This window comes from Pyxicephalus adspersus, chromosome 3 (genome assembly GCF_032062135.1).
Source record: "Pyxicephalus adspersus chromosome 3, UCB_Pads_2.0, whole genome shotgun sequence".
In the NCBI taxonomy this organism is placed as follows: domain Eukaryota; kingdom Metazoa; phylum Chordata; class Amphibia; order Anura; family Pyxicephalidae; genus Pyxicephalus; species Pyxicephalus adspersus.
Window position 1 is genome coordinate 94,196,473 of NC_092860.1, and position 25,009 is coordinate 94,221,481.

Below are 25,009 nucleotides of genomic sequence, written 5' to 3' on the forward strand. Positions count from 1 at the left end.
AGTTTGGAGACATATGGGAGTAGGGAGATAGGACGGTAGTTGGAGGGTAGGGAGGGGTCCAGTGAGGGTTTCTTTAGGATAGGGAGAATTATGGCATGTTTAAAAGCTGAGGGGTATTTACCAGTAGAAAGAGAGAGGTTGAATAGTTCGGTTAGTGCAGGGGCCAGGGTGGAGGAATGGGCACGGAGTAGATCAGAGGGGATTGGGTGAAGTGGACATGTAGTAGACTACAGTAGTAGTCTGATAGTAGTTGATTTTAAAATGGAATGTTTCCTTCTTGGTCAGCAGCGCGGATACACCAAGTATCCCTGTTATCTGTTCATGTGGGACAGCAGAGCTTGTGAGAAGCATTGGGTGGAAAGGAATTGGCCTCCAGAATCTGCCCTAAAACCAGGGGATCCAAACATTCCACATGAGCCACTTGTTGATAAAAAGAATATTATATTCCTGTGAAACATGAAACTGGGTCTTATAAAGCAGTTCGTTAAAGCTTTGCTAACTGAAGTAGATAGTTTCAAGTACTTCATTTTGGCATTTCCTAGCCTGTCATTTGAAAAATTAAAGTCCGGTGTTTGATGGTCCACAGATTCGGCAGCTCATCAAAGATGAACATTTCATCAGGACGTCAGAAGTTCAAATGGATGCTTGGTTATCATTCAAAACCATTGGTTATCATTCAAACCAAAACACAAAAATTGTCCACAAACTCTTGGAGATCTACAAAATGCTTGGTTGCAATATGAGCGCTAAGGTGCATTTTCTGCATAGCCATCTTTCTAACTTCCAGTCAAACCTTGGTGCAATCAGTGATGAGCAAGGTGAACGATTCCACCAAAATTTGAAGGTCATGGAAGGACGGTATCAGGGTAGATGTGATGGGTAGATGAGCATCCGGCGGGATTGTCCTAACACTGAACACTCCTGGAAAAGCTATAAGCGTAAATTTTACCGCTTACCCAATTATTTTCAAATGTTTTACTGTAAAAAAAAGTCATAGAGTAACAATAAATCCTCTGTATGAACAAAAGAAATTTAAATAAACAGAACAATCAAGTTATTTCAATATTTTTCATTGTATGTAAAATTTGTATGTTTTTTGACAAAAATCGAAGGTACCCTGTATCATAAAAACTGAATGTGATAGCAAAATACTGGGGTCATTTCTGGATTTACCACCCAAAAATTTGTAAAAAACAAGTGTAAGAGCTAACCCAACAAAAAATGCCTTCCCCAGTGTAATTAGAAATGTCTAAATGCACTGCATCATGACACAACAAGATTGATCTTTAAAAATACCTACACAATACCCAATCTACCAATCTACCTGGAATTCACCTCTGCTGTAGTTAATATACACAGGCCTGCTACATCATACAAATACAAATGTTTGCAGGAATTATATTACAAGAAATGGTCACATAACATATTAATACTTTTTTGTTATTTAAAAACTTCCAGTTTTGCAACAGTTTAAAATTAATGCCTTTTTTTTAGTAAGATTAAAAGCATCTGAAATTAAATATTTTGGATTTGTTAAACAGTGTCTTTGTGCTGTAAAAGAGGTGACATCTAACAAACCATAAGTAGTAAAAAGATTTAACGCTGCCATTTTAATCTGTTTGTATTTGCCTTGTCTAGTTCCTTCCTCCTTTATCAATATGCCATTAAAATGAAAGTAAAACCTTTCCTTTTTTATTACATACCTCATGTTAGTCCCATGCTGTGCTTTTCTAGTAAATGCAGGCAGATAATGGCTAGTAGGAGGGACTGTCAAAGTTCTATACATAGCTTTCCATATCATCACAGGGCCCTGTATCAATATTCCTCTCAAGACCCCACAGCTCCAATACAAGCAGTGGACTGGATCTTGGGAGAAATTATTTAACTATCAAAATGCTCGGATTGGTGGATGTCAGTCTAGAGGAGTGGGTATTTCTATGCAGACTGCAATGGCAGGCAGACCGTTCTACATAATGGCAACATCTGACTTGCTGCAGTTTCTAATGCACATTGTCACTATGAATGCATTATAAGAACATACAAGCAAAACACTCTTCTCTTCTAACTCTGTTAATTAATATATTGCTGTTCTTTATTTTTTTTAGAATGGACTCAATGCTTTGCATCTTGCTGCCAAAGAGGGACATCTCTATCTTGTTAATGAGTTGCTGGAAAGGGGATCTTCAGTGGATTCTGCTACCAAGGTAAGGTAAAAATTGAAATGTAAATAAAATGGCTTACTGGTGGGCAAACAGCTGAAGTATAACAAAATATGTGTTACAAACAGGCATAGCAGAGTTTTAGACATTAAATTGTGTGCAAATGTATTTTCTTTTTAGCTTTAAATAAATCTCTGAGAGGTTTATTATCCTTCAGATGTGTTTATTTTTATCTCTGTACCTTCCTGGAAAATCATCATTTCTGTATGTCCAGTGACCATTGTTCCAGGGAACCACTGAGGAAATGTCCATAATGTTGAGTTGTGACCAGAACAGGAGTAGAAGAGAAATCCTCAAATGGAGACACTTGTTCAGATGACAACTGTCTAAAAGAAGATTTCCTTCCCTCTTAAGAGACCTCCTATCAATCATTTCCCCTTTTTTCCATAGGAAATAAAGTGAGGGGAAATATCCCAAATAGGTCCCAGGTAGCAAATACAACTGCAGGGGTTGTCAACATTCCTGACTCAATCTAAAAAAACAAAACATATTTAGACACGAAACATAAAAGACATATGACTGAGTTAGGGACATTAGATTGTGGGCTTCTTTGAGGGACAGTTAGTGACATGACTATGGACTTTGTGCAGCGATGCGTAATTTGTCGGGGCTATATAAATACTGAATATTATTAATAATTTAGATCCTTTGGCCCTTGCCCTTGCCAAGTGTTCATGTGACATATTACTCCTCTAGTGCATCAAGGCTGCTGTCCTTGCATAACCTCCTCCCTATCTTACCCACTTTACAATCAAAATATTGGTGTAGGCTAGGAAGAAAGGTGGACATACATTAGCCTGCTGCTGATAAATGTAGGGACATGAAGCAGTGCAGGAACACTTGGAAAGAGCTTCTTGCAGAGATAACTGTTATGGCCCTTGGGCCTTGTACATATTACAAAGCCATTTTTGTTTAGTATTCAGGACTTGCAATCTGATAATATGGTACTAGTACATCATTGTCAAATAATTATAATAATACATGTACAGTATACATGTATTATGCTAAATGTATGGCAATTTATTGTGTATCACATTTGTAAATTGAAGCTTTTAATTGATATAGCTGTTCAGATGCTATTATGAAATTAATTGTTTTTTTTTATTGCAGTTTATCACATAATTTTGTTTTCTTTTGTGTAAGATTATTGATGCCTACAAAGCTGGCTTACCTTTTATTCTATGTATTTTTACGGGTAATGTTTTTGGGGTGTGGCATAAGATGTAAATATACCCATAGTCAACTCTTTTTTTGTCAAAATATATATGCTGAATGAATAATAATCTTTAGCTCAGCAACTGTATATGCCTTTTTCAATGATTTTAGCAAACATTACATCTGATTCTGTTCTGTAGATATTGACATCAGCTATTCCAGCACATCTCCTTTATTCTGAGCAGACGCGTATGCCTGCTATAGTCACAAGATTACGGCCGGCCGGTGATGAAACAGAGACCAGGGCACTCTCCTGGCATCCCTTTACGTGTGTAACATTATTCAAAAGTATCCCAGCATGAAACTCCTTTCTTGGGATCCCAGTTATTTGATATTAGGTCTTATGCAGAGGTCTAGGGAAATACATTTTTGGGCAAGTTTAGACAATCAAGGCTGAAAATAGAAATGGATGTCAAAACAATATTTAAATTCAATTTCATAAATATAAAACATAGATATAAAAGTGATAATAGCTGATTCTATCTTTTCAGAAAGGGAACACTGCACTGCACATCGCATCTTTGGCTGGGCAGGTAGAAGTGGTGAAGACTCTGATCAAGCAAGGAGCCAATATCAATGCCCAGTCCCAGGTACTGTAATAAATGTGACTTTGTTATAATTGTCTGATTACCTGTACTGTAATACTATCTATTGTAAAAAAAGTATTTATAACAAATTCCAGAAATAAGATCTGTGTAACTTAAAATAAATAATTAAGTGACTATTGATGATAAATATTACATGTTTGTTAAATCATTACAAATCCTCCGTCCTTCTACCACTTATGATTTTTAAATTTTAAATTGTCACTTGCAATGCTGGGACATATGTGTCATAGCAGCAGGGGTTATAAATGTAAATTTAATGAAAGCATCAGGGTGATTCATGAAACTTCTGTGCATATGAAGTGTTGTTGGGGGGTTAGGTCATTTGTTATCCTAAAGTGAACCAGACCTGGACTGAAAGAGTAGCATTAAAGATTACTATTAAAGACATCTTTATTATTTAACATAATAAAGTTGTTAGTCTTCAGACTGATCTCTTTGGCCCCATGTAGTCTCCTGAATTCTAGGCCAAAATATAGCTGGTCCCATTAGTACCAGTTAATGATCCAATGCACTCCACAAACTATCTGAGTTCTGTTAACCATGGTCACCCCTTTGTGGTTTTTAAATCGGTATTTTTTAGTGGCCCTAAAAAGTACTGGGTAAGTGTATTTACAGTTTAGGAGTCCTGTCTGATAAATATTGCTAGCATTTGTATTTTCCAACAACAGCTTTCATATTATTATTTGGCTTGGCATTTTCAGAGATGTAGGAATACTGAAAGCTGTCTGTCATAGATCCATAGAATGAACTCCAAACTGAAACATTAAAGTGTGACCTTTAACAAGTCGCTGCTATTGTCCTGAATGACTTGGAAGTGCAGTATGGTAACTTGTACACTAGGTACACTCGTGACATGTAACTAAGAGACAGAATTTGCCTTCAGTCTAAGATTTATGTTCAATAATTCTCGGCAAGCTCATAGCAGATGGCATGTTTACTGTTTAGAAAGGTGTATGTTACATTCACCCTGCAGCAAAAAAAATGGAAATTTACAGAATACATATTAGAAGTAAAGCTGTGCTGCTTACTTGCAGTTTGCTTCAGACAACAATACAATTTAGACTTTACAAAGTTTTTATAGAAAATATGTATGTACTTATGTGTGTACCAATAGTCAATTCAATGTCATTTTTATTTTATTTTTTCCAATAAATTAATCAGTAAGTGGTGAGGTAAGCAGTGGTTAAAAAAAAAAATTAACCATTGTAGTTAAAAGTGGCTCAGCCATTTTTTACTGACTCTCAGATAGCAGACATTTTTCTGTTATGCTAGTTTTTATTTGCAACCAAAATGCCAATAAACAACAATGCATACAATAGCATATATGAATTGAATACAGATATGTTCAAAAGGTAATTACATTTAAAAGAAACACAAACATATATAAAAATAACAACAAATGAAGATATGAATATTATCCTAAAACTGAAGATAAAACAGAAAGGCAGATTGAGGTGCAAGTGTTTTACATTTTTTTTTAGCATAAAATTGACAAGGGACAAAAGATTGGGCAGGGAGAAAAAATGGCGTGTATGCATATATATTATATAAAAAATGTTGTTATGTTTACTTGGTACATAAGGTAAAGCACCTTTGGCAACAATTACATCCTTGGGTCTTTCTGGGTGTAATGCAAGCTTTGTGGGATTTTCTGGCATTCTTCTTTAAAAATCCTCTCAAGCTCAGTCTTGTTGGATGGGGACTATTGATAGACAGCCATTTTTCTCTCCAGAGATGTCCGATAGGAGAGATAGTCAGGGATTTGGCTGGGCCACCCCAGGACATTCACAACTTTATTCCTAAGCCACTCTTGTGTTGTCTTTTCTTTGTGCTGTGGGTCATTTCCATGTTGGAGGGTGAACCTTTGGACCAGGCTAAGGTCCTAAACACTGTGGAATAGATTTTCATTGATGATATCTGGATGCTTTACTCCATTTAGCTTTACCTGCCCCAAACAAACAATCAGGCACCAGAAAGGAAGTGCCCATCCAGGGGGATTTTGAAGGTGTGATATATTACATGAGGAAATTATATTGTACAACATAAAAGCTGCATTTCATTTCAATCTAAATAAAATATATATTTTTTTAAAAACACTTTATCAAACATCATTAGATAATGAATGACTTTGATATACATAGTGTACAGAGTACCATGGGTAAGGCTTGATGTATCATGAACCAAAACACCTGTGTTCTCAGTGAGGGTATGACAACCCTCAAGGGTATGCCAAAAATGCTCCTCTTTCTTTTTGCTTGTTGTAGATGTTTATGCATACTGTTGTTCATATTCTCCTGAAGAAGCAGTTTAATCTACAAAGCACATTGAGAAATTTAGGGGTGGGTTGTCATACCCTCCCTGTGAACACAGGTGTTTTGGTTCATGATACATCAAGCCTAGCACGTTACTCTGTATACTATGTATATAAATGTCATTTATTAACTAATAATGTTTGATAAAGTGTTTTAGAAAAAATATTTTATTCATATTGAAAAAAAACAGCTTTTATGTTGTACAATATAATTTCCTCTTGTAATTTATCACACCTTCAAAGTCCCCCCTGGATGGGAACTCCCTTTCTAGCAATTGTTAGATGCTGTATCAAGAAGCATTGATAATGTTATTTGGACATCCCATAAATTTGCAGGGGCCAAATTCAGATAGAAATGTCTAAGTTTAAAGATAAAGACAGCATTCATTTTTTTAATTGAAGGATTTTGTATTTTATTTAAAATATTTACAAATATACAATAATTACAAATTACAAAGAAATTCAGAAACGGATCAAATGCTGTTTTGTTCCTTTTAGATGGGATTTTTATTTTAGATGTTAGTTTTATTTAATTCTGTAAGAAATACAAATTGCAAACTATGTTTTAGAATAAGTGCTTTTTGATACTCTGTATTTGATGGCAGTTATTAAGCTGTAACATTTTTAAAATTATTTTTACTTGCTGGTTTAAACTTGAATGTTGTGAACAATTAAATGATACTGCAAATGTTTCTACTGATATACGTGATGTACTGCAAAGTAGGAACACAGGTCCTGCAGGGTTGCCGACATCTCATATAACTTGTTTTGCGGCTTTTTAACCACAGCATACTTGCTTATAAAGCCTGTTCAGCATAGTGGGATAGACTATTGTCATTTAATCATTAGAACAATTGAACATGGATGAAGAGTGTCTAGGAAGTGTGTTCCCATTGAAGTTACTCTTGGGATTCTATAAGCCACAAACTGCATGTTTTGGCAGGTCTTTCCTTATATCTGGTGTTAAGCACGAACAGGATTAAAATAATTGTCATAGCTGGGTTTACAGTTAAAAGTAAAACATGATTACAATCACCAGTAATCTAACAGTAGAGGAATCTTCATTTGGCAATGGGTAACCTAGCCCCAAGGGATTTTCATTGGATTATTGTGGAACTCTTCCAATAATGTTCTCTAGTTTATAAGCAGAAACTGCTCATAGTCCTCAGCTGTAGAGGTCACAGTGAAAAATACAAATATACAACATTATAAAAGAGAAGAGCTCAGTGTTACCAGCTGGTTTTGTGTAACCCACAATAATGCTATCTAGTGTACCCTTTACAGGGGATTATTAGATTATACGGGCATATGTACATGCCCATCACCCAAGAAAGAAATATGCAGCATGTTTTTGCTACTTCTGTGTTATTCAGACTTCTTTCTGAGTGAACTCACTTCTTCTTTACGTTGCTAAAATGCTTTACAATGATTCTATATTGCTGTGAGCTACCTTTGTATTTACATTGACATGAACTGGAAAGAAAAGCCGTGTAAATGCCAGTGCACATTACATTGGTAATATTAGGATTTTCTGTCATTCTCTTAGAAAGTAATACGGTATAAATTATAAAGATTACTAGCAAAAGTGTGCCTGTTCTACAGTAGAACAGAAGTGGGGAGCAAGCACAATGGGTGATATAAGGGGTTAGAGGGTGGCAAAAAGAGGGGTGCAGGAGTCGTATTTTGTCTGAGAAGTTGGAGGGGAGAGAATGCACAGCAAATGCTGTGAGAAAGTTGCACAGGAGAACAGAGTTTAGGTATGGTGAGTGGTATGATGAGTGTCGATATGAATAGTAAAATATGGACACAGGCACAGTGAGTTGTAGGGGAAGGGGGCATGGTGGGTGGTGAGAGAAAAGGGGCACACACTGGGCAATGAAGGCAGGTTTAGTAAGTACAAGCATGGTCGGTGGTTTTAAAAGCGAGGTGGACAGAGATAGATGCATTAGGCTGTGAAAGAATGCATACACAATGAGTTGTGTGAGAAAGAATAGAGACAGGAGTGCAGTTATAGTGAGTGATATCAGAAAAGGAGGACTAGGCATGGTGGGTATAGAGCAAAGTGGGTCCACAAGGTAAAGAGTAGAGAGAAGGAAGCCAGGGGCAGAATATGTGCAGAAAAGGTAAAGTGGGGCAATTCCTGTATAGCATACTGGCTTGCTCTGAAACAAGTTTTTCTAACTCAAAATTAGACACAACAGATACACATACTCTACTGCCACAAAGAGAGACTCTGAAAAAAAGGCATTATGCATTATAAGGAGATAAAAGTGTGTGGAGAAAACAAATATGTACATAATTATATGTAATTTATTATTATTAGGGACAAGGAATGAAGAAGAACACCATGCAACACATGACATTCAAAAAAATAAACATCACAGGCAGTGCTTTTCTTTTTACCAGTAAACCCTTCCTCATCAACAGTTAAAACAAACCTTTCCTTAAAAATAATGAGGCTGTCATTGCTGACCTGTTTTAGTTGCCAAGCCTTTTCAGTGACACACATGAAGTAAATATGTAGATATAGTACTTTTGTGACAAGTTCGGAGGCATTTAGTTGAGCTGCATACTCATTCTGGGTGAGTGATTCAAGCAGTATTAAATGCACAGTTGAAATTAAATTAAATGGACAGTTGAACCTCCTGATTAGAAGGGCTATCCCTTATTCAAAACTAAACCTGAGCACATCTTTCTGCACATTATTTCTGGAAGGTGCTGGACGCCAGCCTCTTCTAGACTCTTAAAGAATATTAGAGTGACATTACCTTGCAACACAGTAGACTGGGTGGTCAGGTTCTGTCTAAATGGGGCATGATTCAAGGGAAAGTTATTCTATATATTGCATCAGCTGAAAAGCTGCATCATAAATAAAAAAAGATATTGTTTTATGATAGTGCTCTCATTATTGATATGCTTACTAGAAAATACTTTTTGCTGACCTAGTCCAAAAACCCAGATGGTGCTGTTGTATTTGCTGATTATCACTTTTTCTGTGTTGTCTCTTTTATACATATAAAATAACAGTCTGTTTTAGTTTTGCAATATACGCTTAAAATACCCTTTTAACAGAGATGGCATTTGACACTTGCCACTTGAGCACATGAAAAAATAAATAATCAGAAGTTATCTTCAGTAAAAACTGAATGCCAGAATCAGCAAAATAATTAAAAAAAATTCAGTCCAAAAAAACTACATTAGAAAAACCCAAAATGTCAATAAGTAATAACAGGTTTATGTAACAGGGTGGTGTAAAATGCTATGATTAACTTTCCAAATTTTATAGTACATTTATATTTTAAACTAATGTACTCAATTTATGCAAAATGTAAAATTAGGGTGGTTGACATTAGATGGTTTTCTTTGCACTTAAGATATGTGCACTGTAAATCAGTAATAGGATATTACTATTACTTTCTTTACCTTCTTTAATATCACATAATATCTATGCTTAGTTTTTGTATTTTTTGTAACATACCAGTTTTAAATTTTGTGTTATACTGAATGAAACAGGGTTAGTGTCTTTCCCGTATTTGAGGCAGTGTTTGTATAAGTTGCTAGGTGCACAGTCATTGGTAACTTTATCTCTGCATACCAAGACATGGAGCACTCGTCATTGCAAGTGATCACAGCTGCACACACCGCACATGCCATGTGTGAGTAGACTTTTTCCTAGAGAACACTCAGCACATGTTCAACAAATAGCTGAGGCATTTGATTGCTGTACAGACTGATGACGACTAGAAGCTTATCCCAAGCCAAATATTCTCACATTCCGGTTGGTAATTTCCAGAAAAAATAAAATAAAAAAACAGCAGAATTGACCGCCATAATTTGATAAATGACCTGAATATTAAATTAAAATAACTCTTAAAATCTAGCTCATAAACTTCTAAACACCATATAATATCGTTCTAGTCACAAATCTTGTATCTTTTTCATAAATAGTTGTGTTTACAAAAAGCACTGCTCCCACTGTTCTTACCTAGTGACCAATCACCAGACATGAACGCTATCAGCAAATGAGTAACAAAAAGTTAGCCCTGTGTAGATTCTGACGGTGACAGTGTGGTTGCATAAAAAAGCACTGCAGTGAAATGTCAGGGATAAAGGATAAAAAGAAATAGAGTGTTTGTGACCCTATAGCCAGACCAATAATTTCAACAAAAACCCTTTGTTAAGTTTATATGTGCTGTAACACAGGGACAAAAATGGCACCCATGATACCGGGAAAAGTCTTGGGATAATATGTTGGGCCCAGATACCTCAGGTTTTATTACTGCAGTGAAACCAGCAGAGATTTGTTGCAGGGACGCTCTAGCTTTTCTTGCTGCTTGTTTAGATTTTCTGTCCAATTTTTTTTCCCGAGGCCCACAGGCCTAGGCCCTGAAGCAACAATTTGCTTTGCTAGCCAGGTGGCTATTCCCTTGATTTAAAGGACGGTTGTTTTGCTGATATCACCCAGGGAAGACAGTTTTGTTTGTTTGCCACCTTTGTTTAATAAGTACAGGCAGGAGCCCTAAATAAAAACTGTTGCCTGGAGTTACCTCATTGCCAGCCTGCCTTTAAAGCTAATCCTCCACAGTCCATTTAACATTTTCTATGAATGTTATTTACCTTCAAAAGCCTCCTTTTTGTGTATGAAAAGTAAGACTGTGACTGCCGGGTGTCACTATCTTGGATGTGACGTGAATAGGCCTCAGCAGACTCAAAACTTGTACTCGAGGGCCACCCTAAATTACTGTATTCTCATTTGCTTATCCACTAGCAGCCACATAAAACATTTTGTAAGGGGGTGAAAGTTGGGGGAGGTAGTAGGCCAGCATAGGGAGTAATTAGACACTTCTTGAGGAAGATAAAGTTATGAAATTTAATGAGAATGTGGCTGTGCTACTAGTTGACTTTCCTGAAGAGGGTAAGTTCAAAGGCACATTGCAATTAAATAAAATTGGTTTATGGAAAGGACAAACATTGCAGTAAACATTTAAAATTCTAGATTTTTCTGTGCTTTGACATGCATTATTGGGTTGGTGATCGGTTCTCTTTAATGTGCATCTAAATGCATTGGTAACACTGAGGGTGTGCTTTAATCGCCCTTAGGAAATGAATGGGCAGAGTCGACAAACCAATTCTTTAAACAGTTAACACTCATGTGTAAATGGGTCTTTAAGAGTCACTAAACAGTTTAACTCCCTCAACTTTATCACCTAACCCAGGGGTCTGCAACCTGCGGCTCTTCAGCCTCCTTGTTGTGGCTCCCTTCGGCTGCCGCGGGGAGATCTCCAAAAATGTAGGTGCAAGTGGGGGACACCTGTGACTAACACCCCCTAAAATTTAATTGTTAGGCTATCATCAGAACATAAAGAACTCTGCCCATCAAAAAAATCTACCGTTACACATTGCTGGAGGCACCTGAACCCCAATTTCTCTGGAACAGGAAGGGGGTACAGGTGAACAAAATTAGAGGTGCAAGTGGGGGACACCTGTGGCTAACACCTCCTAAAAACTCCACCCATCAAAAAACCCCTACCCTGTTACACATTGTTGGAGGCTTCTAGCACCTAAACCCCAATTTATCTGGAAACGGGGGTACAGGTGAAAAAAATTTGAGGTGCAAGTACCTGACACCTGTGGCTAACACCTCCTAAAAATTCATAAAAACTCTGCCTATCAAAAAAATCTACCCTGTTACACATTGCTGGAAGCATCTAGCATCTGAACCCTAATTTTCTGGAATGGGGGGGAGGCGGTACAGGTGACCAAAATAGAGGTGCAAGTGGGGGACACTTATGGCTAACACCACCTATAATTGAATCGCTAAGGCATCGTCAGAAAATAAAGAACTCTGGCCATCAAAATAATCTACCCTGTTACACATTGCTTCTAGCACCTGAACCCCAATTACTCAAGATTGGGGGGTACAGGTGAACAAAATTAAAGCTGCAAATGAGGGACACCTGTGGCTAACACCCCTTAAAATTTCATCGCTAAGGCATCGTCAGAACATAAAGAACTCTGCCCATCAAAAAAATCTACCCTGTTTGGTTAGAAGCCTCCAGCTAATGTAACAGGATGATACGTTAGAAGCTGGAGGCTTCTAGGGGCATAGTCCAGTGTTTAATTTATTTCAAAGTAGGCCTACACATGCACACTTGTTGTAACAGGTAAAATTAAAAAAATATTAAAACTTTTAAAAGTTTATAAACTGTGTTATGTTTTGCGGCTCCAGTCTATTTTTCTTTAGTGGAAGAGGAGGCAAAATGGCTCTTTTGATAGTAAAGGTTGCTGACCCATGACCTAACCCCAGAAGCAAGCTATAACCCAAAGCTTAGCCTATAAATAAAGCCCTAAAGTGTATCTAAATTCATGGATACTTTTACCTAAAAACTCTATAGCTGAGATTATGTCTAAAAAACAGTTTTACTGCACATCTCAAACTGTACATCTCTATTCATAAAATGTTGACTGTTCTAGTTTACTGGACAGTGCTGCTGACATATTACATTGGAAGATTACAGCAAGGTTAAGAAAACATAATCTCAAAGGAGTTTAGAATATGCAGTAAGCAAGATGGCATCTTCCATGAAACAGGGCTAGGTACACTACATACAATAATTGTCGTTAGAAAACGACAATTAACAACCAATCAACGATTATTCACAATTATTTTGAGGGATTGTTTTGTGCATAACTCTGTACATGCTGAAATGATACAATTGTTTAAATATAATCCACCAATAATGTACACACGTTAGATACAATCGTCTAAACGATGCACGAAGTGACATGTACAGAAGAAACCATCACAGAACCATCTACGATCACTGAACGACCATACACACAATAGATAGTGAACAATCGTCCCCCAATCAGATCCGGTCGTTTCCAGCAACATTCCTCGTTCATCAGCGTTGCTGGACAGTCGTGCACTTTTTTTGTTAAAAATTATCAGCTGATCGGTCGTTAGTCATTCATTTCCAACGATAATTATTGCCCATGTGTACGTTTCTTAAACTCCTCTAACCATTATCCTTTACCCAACACCAAAAAAGAAATATAACATAACCCTTATTCCACTGCATTCTCTCATTGTTCTATGTTAGGAGCCTCTCTGTCATTAGCATAAAGCATGTGATTCACAGATAGCATGGTGTTATCGTGCAGCACCAAGATCTCAAGTAACATCATTCACATCGGTATCTACTGCTGTTGTGGTACACTTTTTTTTTTTTTTTTAATTTTTTTTAAATAAACAAGAGCTTTTTAGCTGATTGTGTTGTGCATACAAATAGTTTAAGTTCCACTTCAATTGTACATCTTTTTTCTTTTATTTAAAACAAAGATTGTCTTGTTGAAGAAAAGGCTTTGTAAAATGCAAGTAACATCATCATTTTCAAACAGATGATAATTATTACTGATGTTGTTTAACCACCTGGCCGTTAAGCCCGAGCATGCTCGGGGTAAAAACTTTTGCAATTTTCGTTAACCCCGAGTTTTTCTCACCAGGTGGTTAAATGTAAACAAATGTTATATTGCAATCCGATTGTCATACATTGTATGACAATCGGATTACAACTGAAAGGAAATACTCACCCAGTGTCCGCAGCTCCTCTTGCTGGCATCTGCAGTGAGATGTATAGCACAATGCAGAAATCCTGCATTGTACTGTGCATCTCTCCGGAGATACGAGCAGCTTCCAGCGTGTGCCTGTGTCTCTGTGTAAAGCACGCAGGGAAATCCCCCCCTCACATCACTCGGAGGATGAGTCATCTTCCAGTGATGTGATTGGTGATGTATGGGGGTGTGTCAGGGAGGGAAATTTAAAAGCAGAGTACAATGTAATCTGCTTTTAAATGGTTTTTACAGTATAAAAACACCACACTACATGAAATAAAAATAAAAGTACATTTTTAATTTTATTTTTAGATTACATTGTTGTCTATTATTTCATTATTGTTTTAAATTATTATTTATATTTATGTATTATATTATAATTTATGATTTTAATATAATAAATAAACATAATTATCATACCCGGGAGTTAATCCTAAGAATTACAAGCCCACAATATAAACAAAAATTTCTATCAAAAAAAAAATAGGATAGGATTTTATTAAAAGTACATTTTTTTTTACATGATTGTGTGTTTCAAACTTTTTTTTATATTCATGATATCTACTAGACCCTTGTTCGGACATATTTCTGTAACTTACAGGTCTAAAATGTAAAAAAAAAAATTTCATGAAAAACAGTGTAACGCTTTTGGTACAGAAATCCAGACATCAGTGTAACGCCCAGGAGGTTAAGGGGGTCCTCAAAAACAATTAACAAACATGTTTTATTCCGAAGATTAGAGTAGTTCCATAAATTGAAATTCCATGCTTCAATATTCTATCAACATTTTACTAAATCTGTAATCTTTTTTTACCAATTTTGTACTGTAGAACTGGTCTTTAAAAATGTACCTATATATATTCCAGGTTTGCTGGATCAGCCAGGTTTTCCCACGATAGTCTATCTTCTCCAGTCTTGGAGAACTTAAATCAGACCTACTTTTCTGAAGTGCTTAGGAAGTTCTCTATTATGCTTTTCATTTTTTAAAAAGTCTATATCTTTAAACAGTTGAATTTGTAGACCTCCCTAGAGACATCGCTGAAGTTTATTATTATTCACATATCACAAATAGAAATACTTTGTGCATTCCCTTTATAAACAAATAGTATCATAAGATAATGTGATACTACTCACTATGGGTAAAATATTTTGGGAACATACATTGTAGTAAACACTTCTATCTTGCAGTCTTTAGTGGTGTCCTGTTTTACTGTATAATTTCTGTATCTTATGTCAGTGTTTTAAAAGCAGGTGCATGTATGAACGTTGGCACCTCTTCAATGAAAATGTTTGAAACTTTGCCTAGGGCAGATGCTGATACACAGATCATACACTGCATTTTAAAGGATTATATGGCAACAATACAATATGAGCTAGTATAATAAAATCACTTAGGCACAAAAGAGCAAATATCATTTCTAAATTTTTTCCTATAACATAGTATTATGATATACTGAATATTTATATATAGGACACGTATGGAAAGGAGCACAAACCATGCATGGCTCTCTCATGCAACTTTGCCTTTCCTTAGGGATCAGGGTTTAAAGTTTATACACTAACATTGTAACAACACAGACAGATACATGGACCTCTGCCCTAAGGCTGTCATCTTAATTGTCTGTCCTAAAACACTGGTTCCACTCAGAATCCCGTTTCATTACTTTAGGCCCTTTGTGATTCAAAAGCACCTGACCTAACAGGATAACTGTTTTGGACTCACAGTTATTCATTTCTTATTAAATAGCCTGTTGACATAGGTCTTTATTATATTACCTAAATATTTCAAGCCCAAGCAGTCACAGGATCATTGGTAAATACTGTAATTTGTTTACTTTCCAGGTTTATTTTATATGTTTAGAAACATTTTCAAATCCATATTTCAGTGTGTAGATAATGATTCATTTGCACTTGTAGAAAATGTAAGTTTTTTTCAATAGTTAGGTAATACTGTGATACCCATTAAATTGTTGTGTTCCCTTTGCTTTGTCCTCCAGAATGGATTTACCCCTCTCTACATGGCTTCCCAGGAGAATCACATCGAGGTTGTGAAATATTTGCTAGAAAATGGGGCCAATCAGAGCACTGCTACAGAGGTAAATGAGATGATGATATTTTGGTTCCTGGCAGTTAGTTGTGTTTGCCTTTCTACTGTAATATACCACCGCTCTAATTAAAAGTAAATGGTCTGCCTACACACAATGCAGTATAACAAAAGGTGTTCTTTATATGTCTCCAATTTTCTGTGCTTTCTGCTTTCCTTAACAACAGTGAATATCTTTTTGTACCAATTTTGGTACAAAATATGTTTCTAATTCTTGGTAGAAACATTCTTTACAATATTTTGACATTTTAGATGCTTTCTGTCTGTCTGCTTTTTATCAAAAAGCACTTTTTTGGTTTCAGTAATAGATCACAAATCCTACCTTAGGCATAGTGATGATATACAGATAAAAATAAAACTGGTCATCTGCAAATTTGGCAGAAGCTTGAGCATATAATCTTGTTTTATTCTCTTATTTCTATACAAAAGCATAGGTCGTGTACTTGAGGACCATCACTGTTTCACAATCCCAGTAGCACATTTCTTGAAGTGATTGACTGCTATACCTGCAGTTGTATTTAAGAAGTGTTCTGTAATAACATTTTGGTAGTTAATCTTGAGAACATTTTTCCAGATGGCCTCTTGAATAATAACATAATCAAAATGGTAAATTCTCTGGCAGGCACAGTATGTCTCCAATGATATAAACAACAACAAAAAAAGAACAGCATTTAGTTGTTTGAGTCTGAACATCAATTTCTTACATACAGAGCAATAGCTGTGTACTCATTAGAAATAACTCAAACTAAAATGGATACTTTAATTACTTAATTTATATGAACACTAACAAGCAATGAGCAGTTATGTTTCACTAAATACTAGATGTCCCCATATCATACCTGAAATATATCGTACCTCAAAATTATTCAATAACTGCATTGTTTATGCAGCATTTCATACAGCAGGAGTTAATATATAAAGTTAAGGCAAAAGTCTGTTTGCAATGGTAAAACTAGACTACTTGACTGTTGATTCTGATAACCCCTACCCAATCAAAGTCCCAGCAGTTCATGATGCGTATAGTATAAAGAGGGTGGCAGGTCTTTGAGTAATAACATTAATAGATGAAGCATGAGCAGCAGCTTGGATACTTGCTCAGGATAAGGTTTAGCAGCTGCTATAAACGTTTTTTAATTTTACAATATGAATTATAAAGAAGCCAATTAGGTCAGAAGCAAAACTGCTGAAAAAATTTTTCCTGACGCTGATGGTGGCTTGTCTGGCAGGAAGATATGCCTGTTGGTCAACAGGCAGTCTAGAATAGTGAACATACACAATACTGATGACCTATTAAGGACAAGCCTTTTGTTGCCATACATCTGACTAAAACACCAAGCATGGACTACTATTTGTGACCATCAAAAATCCTATTACCTAATTCCTTACCTTAGGCTTTCCAAATATGATCGGATTTAAGGTCTGTTAGTCTCTTCATTACAGGAAACACAAGTCATATGTACATTATAACATTACTTGAATGGTTTTGAACAAGAAACTTTTAGCAAGATAGCAATACATAAGATGCTTTATTTTATTGTATTAACAGGATGGCTTTACTCCTCTGGCCGTGGCTCTGCAGCAAGGACATAACATGGTGGTGGCAATCCTCCTTGAAAATGACACCAAAGGGAAGGTTAGACTGCCTGCTCTCCACATTGCTGCCAGGAAGGATGACACGAAATCTGCTGCTCTTTTACTTCAGAATGACCACAATGCCGATGTACAATCTAAGGTAACCAACACTTTTCTAACAGTAAAGCAACAAGTACTGTGTCCATATGTATTAACAAAACAGGAGAAACTAACATTCAGCAGGGTTGTGAGAGGATATTAGGTCTTAAAAAATTTCCTATTTGTTCTGTAAATACAGCTTAGCAGGTATATGCAAAAGAACAGTGATACCTATCTTTAATTATGTAACTTGTATAACCTTTTACTAAACTCTGCTGTGACTCGCATTCACTCCATACCTTTCCAAATGAGAAAGAGAGCTTTAGGGATAAAGTTATTGATAGCAAAATGATAGGCATGAAGAAATATATCAAATGACATAGAGGATAGCAAATTTTCCAGCTTTAATAACACTGTCTGGAGTCATTAGAAGCACTGATTTTCTTATAAAACAATAATACAAGTTGTACTAATCTTTGCTCTTTTTCCAAATCATGCTACTTCAGATGATGGTGAATAGGACAACAGAGGTATATACACTGTTCCTTCTTGTTGCTCCATTGCATGCATCTTTTCCAGTAAACATTGCTTACAGTTATTTTTGCTTAAGTATAATATTTTCCTGTATGTTGTATTTCTTTGTGATGTTCTGTTAAAAAATATACCCCCTGCAGATGTACTGTTCTGCCTGTAATGTGTTTTGAAAATGACAAAGTCAGTTATTCCTGAATGTATGTTTAGTGTGACAGAAGGATAGTGGGAGAAATTGAAGGAGGAGAGAGTGGGTGACACAGGAAGCAAGCATGACAAGGAATGATTGAACAATATATTAAAGGAAGGTTTTGGCCTAAACCAAAGAGGAAATAAAGCATTGCTGGTAACAGTACTAATGGCTAACACTAAACGCAGAGTAAAGTTTTCGAGTTGTCATAAAGGCCAACAAATCCCAGACCATAATTTATTATATTTACTGAAATTAGCTTTTCTAAATACATTTATTAAACGTTACATTCAAGTTTGGAATATACCTTGCTATAAAGGCAAAAGGGCCATGAGTCTCCTTCTTACTATAGTAACGGAACCAAGATCATAGAGTATTTTTGTGAGTTCTCAAAATTTGCTTATTTGTATAACTTATTTTTGCTACTCATTGATTAAATTTGTGTCATCTGTCACATGAGATTGGGGTTTGCAGGAATCACCAATATGTCAAGATGCAAGACCTGTATATTGGCCTTTAAATGTGGTTTGCAAACAATAATCTTAAGATCTAGTACATTTGGGGTGTTACTTTTGTTAAATATAGTGAAGTTATGACCAGGGCCCACACGTATTTGCTGTGGTAAATTTATTGACAGCCTTCCCTACAATATACACATACCTACAACCTAGCCTGACAATATCCTCTTTTGCCCCAGCACTTAGTCACATCCTACTCCCTGTTATCATTACACTAAACAGGAACACTGAAATCTGCAGTGTCTAAATGTTTTTTTAACATCAGTAGCATTTAACATGAAAGGTGAATAATGGTTGTGTAAGCTGGTAGAGTTAGTGTTACTTATGAGTAAAGAGTAGGTACATTTAGTGACATTTTTTACCATTGGTATGTATAAACAATACCAGTAGTATAGGAACATACATTCATTGATTCTTCACTGCTGCTCTTTAGACATTTGCTTTAACCAGCATATTCATATTCTGTGTTCTATAGCTTTGCCTTCTATTCAAGGGGTATATATACTTTACTGCATAGTGAGTTTCATTTACTGAATACAAAATACATACCTTATGAATTGCCATCACCAACAACTATTTCAAAGAGTACATGAGCCAGCATAGACTGCTAACAAAATGTTAGTGTATAAAATAGAATAGTTGAAAGGTAGGCAGTGATTCACTGTACTGCATTGCAGGGAAGCTGGGTGAACAGAAGTTCTACACGCCCAGTTATTTCCAGCATTAGCCTACGCTTTCAGGCAGCAAAACTGCACATTCAAACTATTGCAGTGCTGACAACAGCAGGCAGAAACAAGGCAAAGACTGACTTACCAAACTTTATAAATTACATACAGTATAAAAGACTAAATATGTAGACAAGGGAGTATATGCTCAAGTATGAATATCACTTTTGTTCAGTTTTTAACTATTCCCTTTCGATGCATACTGTACAGTGACATCACCATCTTTTAACCTTCTCATGCTGGAAATAATGGCTTATATACTACCAGAACCTTTCAGACATAATGCCCATCTTAGCCATGCTTCTGGTCATACTTTCTATCATCTTAGAAAGCCAAATGGAGCTGTTTAATAATACGATAACTATAAATAACGCAGTACCATTGAAAATATACTGTATGTAACAAGACCAGTCAGTACTGAAAACACAAAGGGCATACTGAGAAAACAGTATAGATTGTACAATATCTACAAAACTTTTACCAGCAACGTTTTGTGAAATGCTGAGGACCTTCTTGACATATTAGAGTGTGCATCTTTGGCTTGTTCACAGACAACATGGCATCTTCATCTTATTGATCAGACCTGGTTACTCACCAGTCCTTGCTGCCTGTATTTATTAAACTAGACATTATTAAACATCCACGTCGGGATCAATGTCAGGAGCTCATTGGTGATTCTCTGATACATTTCTGGCCTATGCCTCACTCCATCATAAGCACTCCATGATTAAGTTCTTAATGTACTCTGTGGGTGTGTAATATCAGTATAATCATCTATAGTAATAACATTTTAAACAGCAACCACTAGTTTGTGCATTGATCCACGTTTTCAACAAAATGGGGAAAAAAAGAATTAAAAAGCTGACCCTATGTTAAAAAATTCCAAACATTTTATTAACAGAAAAAAGGATCCTACTAGCTTTAGACTAATCTGGGGAAAATTGTAGCGATTGCACACAGTGTTACAGTGGGCCCTTTTTTATTTGGGTGTGTACTATGCAGAAAAGCAATGAAGGGGGTTGGAAGCCATGATGGCACCATATCTAAATGTGCCAAATGTTTCTCATAGTTGCAAGTTTTTTTTTTTACTGAGTATGATTACATTGTTTTCATACATTTTATACCCCACCCTCTCCCTTTCTTTTCCTCCTTATTAATACATTTTTAATAATCCATTTTTAAATAAATAAAGAATGTTATTATCCTTCATGTATTTATTTTAGTATGTCATTTAGGTTGGGTTAACTGGTCCCTTTTGTTAAGTGAAAGGTGACTTATTTTTATTTGTTGAATCATATTCATAAACTACATTTCCCTGTTTTAAAGAACTTTCCTGTAACTATATTTATTGGTGGATCGTGGTTACCCTATTGTGTTCAAGGTTTATATTTGAACACATTTTATGGTTTGACTGGCTCCTAACTCTGTGCCTCATAGTATGCATACTAGTAGCCATTGGTTTCTCTGCTTTAATACCCTTTATTTATCCCTTACATTGACGTATATCTCATACTTGGCTCACAATGCCTACTGAATTTAATTTGGCTGGTTACTGCCTAACATTTCTGTTATCTTACTCACTATCTTTGGATATTTATGAGATCCATAACACCCCTTATTTAACATCAACATTATAGAAAATAAGTATTTCTTACCTTCACTATAATATTGTTTTGAATTCTGCAGAGTGGCTTCACACCGCTGCACATTGCTGCACACTATGGAAATGTCAATGTTGCTACACTCTTGCTCAACAGAGGTGCTGCCGTGGACTTCACAGCCAGAGTAAGAATATTTTTTTAACATTTTTGCTTTTCCAAGACTTCACTTTTTTTCTTTTCTTTTTTTTTTTGCAAAATTTGATTTAGACATATTTTAGTATTCCTAAACTACACTTTTATTCTCTGGATTCCCAGAATGGGATTACCCCTTTGCACGTGGCTTCTAAAAGAGGAAATACAAACATGGTGAAGTTATTGCTAGACCGGGGAGGACAGATTGATGCCAAAACCAGGGTAAGATATTACCTATTTTTACTTTGACTAAATGCCTGTGGAATCATTATTGAATTTAACATTCTTGACATGTCAACGAAATGCTCAGTGTGATCTTGGCTGAGAATGACTGGCCCAATGTATTATCTAAATCAGGGGTGCCCACACTTTTTTGGCTTGTGAGCGTCTTTTAAAATGACCAGGTCAAAATAATCCACCAACATTAAAATCTTTGACTTAACTCATGTGTGTGGTAGAGTTAAGTTTGAAAGGCAGGGCTGCGCAATCTACTCGCGTTGCCTTTGCGATCTACCAGTAGATCGAGATCCACCTGTTAGGCACCCCTGATCTAAATTGTTATTATAGCACATCTCCTGGTAAAATTTGAATTGTAAATATTGTTTAGGATTTGTGATCTCGCTTTTAAAGGCACATACTATATTCTGCCACATTTTAGTTTAAAATAGATTGTAGGAGTGTATCCATAGACCTATCTAGATCTTAAGTCTTGTAAAGGCAAAATAGTTAACTGTTTTGTTACAGAATTCTGAGAGATACAAGATTTTGTGATCTGTTACGGGATTCTGGGCGTGCTTAATGTACACTTGCAGACTGTGAGCATAGAAATAAATATATATTTTTCCCATTTTGAAGTTGTCCAAGTACAGTCTCTCAGTACCATCTAAAAAATAGATGGTATAGAAAAAAGAAGTTTTCTCTTTTTTTCCTTTTTTGATTGCTGGTACATAATGAACAAGGATAGAAACATCTATCCAACAAACCATTTCATATGTAGCACATGCAAATATATCTAAAGAGTCTATCACAAGGTATTCACCTCACCTGGGACTTAACTTAGACCTCATTGCCATAAATATGAGGTTGGGTTTGACAAGGCTCAGCTCATGAGAACGCTCATAGGCGTGTGCTCCTGTGTGCCTGCAAATTTAAGTATGTGGCTTTTAGCTGAATGACTCCTGCTACAACCAATTGCAAAGATCATTCATTCACACTTTGTAGATATTGTCACATGGTAAATGTTCCTTTTTAATCAAGGGTTAACCCTTAGGTAACTACATATATATATTGTAAGGGGGTTAAGCTCTGGATCGCCTTTGCTTTGTTCAAAGGACACGTCTGATTCATCCAACTTATATCACACCGAGGTATAAGTGTCCATTTGGCTTCCCACCAGGTTTATTAAAGGTTGCACAATAAATCAAAACAACAAAAAGAAAACCTTGCCTGTCCGGCACTCACTAAACATAAGACTTTCCTGCTTTCCTGTCTATCAGCTGGAGGGCTTCTCCCTATCAGCTCCAAACACCACTTGCAGCAACCTTTTCCTCAGGTCTGAGTTCCTTCTCCCAGTCCACCTTCCTGTTTCCCCAGGCAGACAGACTTTCTGAGCCTCCAAACTGAGCTCTCTTGCTCACACACAGTCCGCCTAGCTGTGTCTCTCTAGGCCAGGCTGAGCCTCCACAGACCCCGTCTGTGTCTCTCCAAAATTAGGCTCCTCACTGAGCTCCTGGCTCTGGGTTATATCCCACCCTCAGTGCTACTTCTCAAATTACCTCGCAGGTGAGTTTTCCACCTGCTACTTCACATAGGAGGGGAATCTTGGGCAACTTTACCTCACATAAAAAGGCATCCCGGGCAAATATATCTCCCCTCCACCTCCAATCCTACATTGGTATCACAATATATATATATATATATATATATTGTGTTGCACTGTATGAATTCATAGAAAATAAAATTGACATCAAACAAGTAGGCCTAAATAGAGGGTGTGAATGTTTTAAAGCTGAAGTAGGTAAATATGTATATATAGTGAGTTTCCTATAATGTGCACTTTTGATAATCACCCCAGAAGGTTTCCATCCTAATGTCTTTAGATATATTATGTCTAGACACATCTGGAGCACAGTGGGCACTGGAGATGACTGTTGGGTACACAGCAAATACTGCTTTCCAGACATAATGGAGGGTGAATAATCTTTCTAAGGCATGTGATGTTTTGGAGCCATTTAAATTATTTAGCTCATAATGAAGAAATAAATCTGTTGAAGAATTAATTATACATGATAAAGTTGAACTCCTTCTTTAAAAAAAAAAAGGAATCCTTAAATAATTTAACTGTAAGTCTGGATCTGCTTTTCCACTTAAAAATTGATGGATTTTTAAGAACATTTGTATAGTTGAGAAAAGGAAAAGTGAAAGCAGTATTAAAAATTTAAAAATGGTAATTTGCTGAGTTTTTTTCTGTGCAAGTAGGTTTCCCTTTTTATTGTAACATGTCCAGTATGTTGTATTATGTACAATATGAACTCTTGTAGATGGAATTTTTCTCTTTTATCAGGAAATAGTTAAATTCATTCCATTGGAATGATTGAACAATTGGCAATCAGACAGGTTTTTAATGCAGAAAGAGACAGGCATTGTCTGGTTGGATGAAAATGGGGAACACAGTGTATCTTGCAGTAGAACCCTGCTGTGTTTACTGCTGAAAGGCAGGTTTCTCCCCAGGCCCTTTTAGCTGGGCGCACCACCCGGCACTTTTCAGCACCCACCCGGCTGTTTTTGGGCGGTTACTAAAGAGTTTGGTCACAATACAGGGGCTGACACCCACTTACAAATTTCTTCTCACCCGGCTTAAAAAAAATTCTGGGTTGAGCACTGAAAGGTATAGGAGTTTGCAAGGAATGCCTACACATATACTCAGGGCACTTCTGCACTGATAATTTTCAGCACTTTTCAGTAATCACCCAGCTGTTTTTGGGTGGCTACTGATGAGTTGGGTCACAATACAGGGAGTGCCACCCGCCTACAATTTCATCCCATCCGGCATAAACAAATTTCTGTGTTCAACTCTGATTAATAATATAATTATTATTATTCACTTGTATTTATACAGCGCCAACAAATTACACAGCACTTAAAGCGTACCCTTTTATGTTAGGTAAAAATTATGTTTTTTGCTTTTTTAAAAAAAAAAAAAAAAAAGGGTGCAGCACCGCCCCCTAATTCTCGAATGAATGCGAGCGCAAAGCCTCCCAGGATACCTATGTCAGGCTTCCCAGGAGGCTCTTGAGTGCTCCTTCTGCCTTTTCGCGCAAAGAGAAAAATTTGATGATCTCACGGATGCACAGTGGGTTGGGTGACATGGAAGAAGAACCTGGAAGAAGAGGATAAGATGGGGCTGCCCGAAGCGCCGGCTCGGGGACGGATGCCGGAACGATGTGGGACCTGATGCAAGACACCTCTGAATGGATTGGACTGCCTTGTGGGATTAAGGGTGTTTTTTTT

At 36.5% G+C, this 25,009-nt stretch overlaps 1 protein-coding gene across 30 annotated transcripts in view; it reads left to right on the top strand.

The window, feature by feature from the left end:
* The window catches only part of ANK2 (ankyrin 2), a 281,636-nt gene that overhangs the window by 178,016 nt on the left and 78,611 nt on the right, over positions 1–25,009 (top strand). For 25 of the 30 annotated variants that reach the window (XM_072405742.1, XM_072405741.1, XM_072405735.1 and 22 more), the window contains 7 exons: positions 2,106–2,204; positions 3,926–4,024; positions 15,965–16,063; positions 17,618–17,803; positions 18,249–18,272; positions 21,393–21,491; positions 21,623–21,721. In XM_072405742.1, the coding sequence (XP_072261843.1) occupies positions 2,106–2,204; positions 3,926–4,024; positions 15,965–16,063; positions 17,618–17,803; positions 18,249–18,272; positions 21,393–21,491; positions 21,623–21,721 (705 nt within the window). The remainder of the gene's footprint in view (positions 1–2,105; positions 2,205–3,925; positions 4,025–15,964; positions 16,064–17,617; positions 17,804–18,248; positions 18,273–21,392; positions 21,492–21,622; positions 21,722–25,009) is intronic. The other 5 variants (XM_072405730.1, XM_072405731.1, XM_072405755.1 and 2 more) reach the window with 1 other exon arrangement.